Source organism: Sphaeroforma arctica (genome assembly GCF_001186125.1).
Source record: "Sphaeroforma arctica JP610 unplaced genomic scaffold supercont1.7216, whole genome shotgun sequence".
Classification (NCBI taxonomy): domain Eukaryota; class Ichthyosporea; order Ichthyophonida; genus Sphaeroforma; species Sphaeroforma arctica.
The window spans coordinates 1-1,480 of NW_014033342.1; the positions used below are offsets into that span (position 1 = coordinate 1).

Here is a 1,480-nt window from a genome sequence, read left to right on the forward strand (position 1 = left end):
ATTTATATATATATGTATGTATGTATATATGTATATGTATGTAATCACATGTATTTATATGTTCTTGTTTCATGTTTCTATAGGTACATGTATCTGTGTATAGTTCTTCATTTATATGCTCTCGGAGTATCGTTTTGGTTTAGAATCAGTATATATATATCTACTCGCAATGGCATAAAGGTTTGTTTTTTTATTGCATTATCGGCAGGAGCTATGGTTTTTCAAACACTCTACCTTCATGTTCCCATTTTATTAGGTCAAATATGAAGATTTTTGCCATAGCCGTATTCCGTAAAAAGGACAAGGAGTCCACCAATCTGGCTCAGAATGTAGACGTATCCTCGTTTGGATATTTCCAACGGGGGAGTGTACAAGAGTTTATCGAATTTTTCATGAAGACCGTTGCCAGCCGTACGGAAGCAGGGACCAGGTACGACGGATTTCTAGGAGTGTCGTCTAATCGTTTATGTGTAGTCTGTATCATGTTTCTCAATTCTCAATAAGTATACAACACGTACGTTATAAGAAATCTAGTTTTGCCTTTATGTTTGAATTTCTATAGTTCATGCGCTCGCAATTGTTTAATACATTTCCTATAGGGTGCGCAGATGTCCTTGAATCACCTCAACAACCTTTACGTAATAAATATTGTCAAGTCAAAATTGAAAACGTCTCCTGCCAATTGTGTTGGCGTGTCAGTCCGTGTATTATTTTTATTTAGTCACGATCATAATACCAATTGTTAATGTAATCAGTAAGGGCTTTGGTTGACGCGTCTATTCGTGTGGCTCACTCTTAGTGTAGATGGGTCAACCTCGCATGTGTATGATGGTGGCGGGCAAACAATATATCGAACACAGTTTTGTTCTCCAGGCTTGTAGTGCAAGTTTGTTCTAGATCTCGATTTTATCCTGGTATCTGTACATTAATGTGAATATTAATATGTACGGAAGTAGGTGGTATATGAAAATACATGCTTGTTCAACAATCTGTGGAGATACTTAACATATCATACAAGAGCTCTCTCGGTACGATCACAGATATAGACTCATTTCTAGATATATTATGCATTTGCAGGTTACTATATATACTCTCTGACAATTTATTTGAAAGTGTATGCTGGTGACGAACAGAGATTCTGATACATTCAAACAGGTGTTTGCCTCACGCACGTCATTCTTTGATTTACTCATATACGTCGCATATTTTGAAGCGAGTCTAATCTTAGCCAACCCCTAACCACGCAGAACATCAGTAGAAGAACAGAATTATGTGTGCCACTGTCAGTGTCGACTAGACAACCTCGAGTGTGTAGTGGTCGCCGACAAAGAATATCCCAGCCGGGTGGCTTTCGGCCTTATTGCACAGATCATGGACGACTTCAGCAAACAGTACCCTAAGAGTGTCTGGGTCAGTGCAAAGCCAGCTGGTATGTGGTTATTATATTATTTTATTTGATCTGTTTCGTTCTATCAATTCA

The 1,480-nt window shown here is 38.0% G+C and overlaps 2 protein-coding genes across 2 annotated transcripts; both read left to right on the forward strand.

The window, feature by feature from the left end:
* Positions 1-256: 256 nt before the first annotated feature.
* SARC_16021 (hypothetical protein) lies at positions 257-618 on the forward strand (the record flags this gene model as incomplete). Its single annotated transcript, XM_014289865.1, has 2 exons — positions 257-430; positions 600-618. Coding segments are annotated over 2 exons (193 nt in total), but the record flags the coding sequence as incomplete, so codon positions are not given.
* A 629-nt stretch (positions 619-1,247) lies between these two features.
* On the forward strand, positions 1,248-1,429 carry SARC_16023 (hypothetical protein; the record flags this gene model as incomplete). The annotated part of the gene is made up of 1 exon (XM_014289866.1): positions 1,248-1,429. A coding segment is annotated over one exon (182 nt), but the record flags the coding sequence as incomplete, so codon positions are not given.
* Between the last annotated feature and the right edge of the window lie 51 nt (positions 1,430-1,480).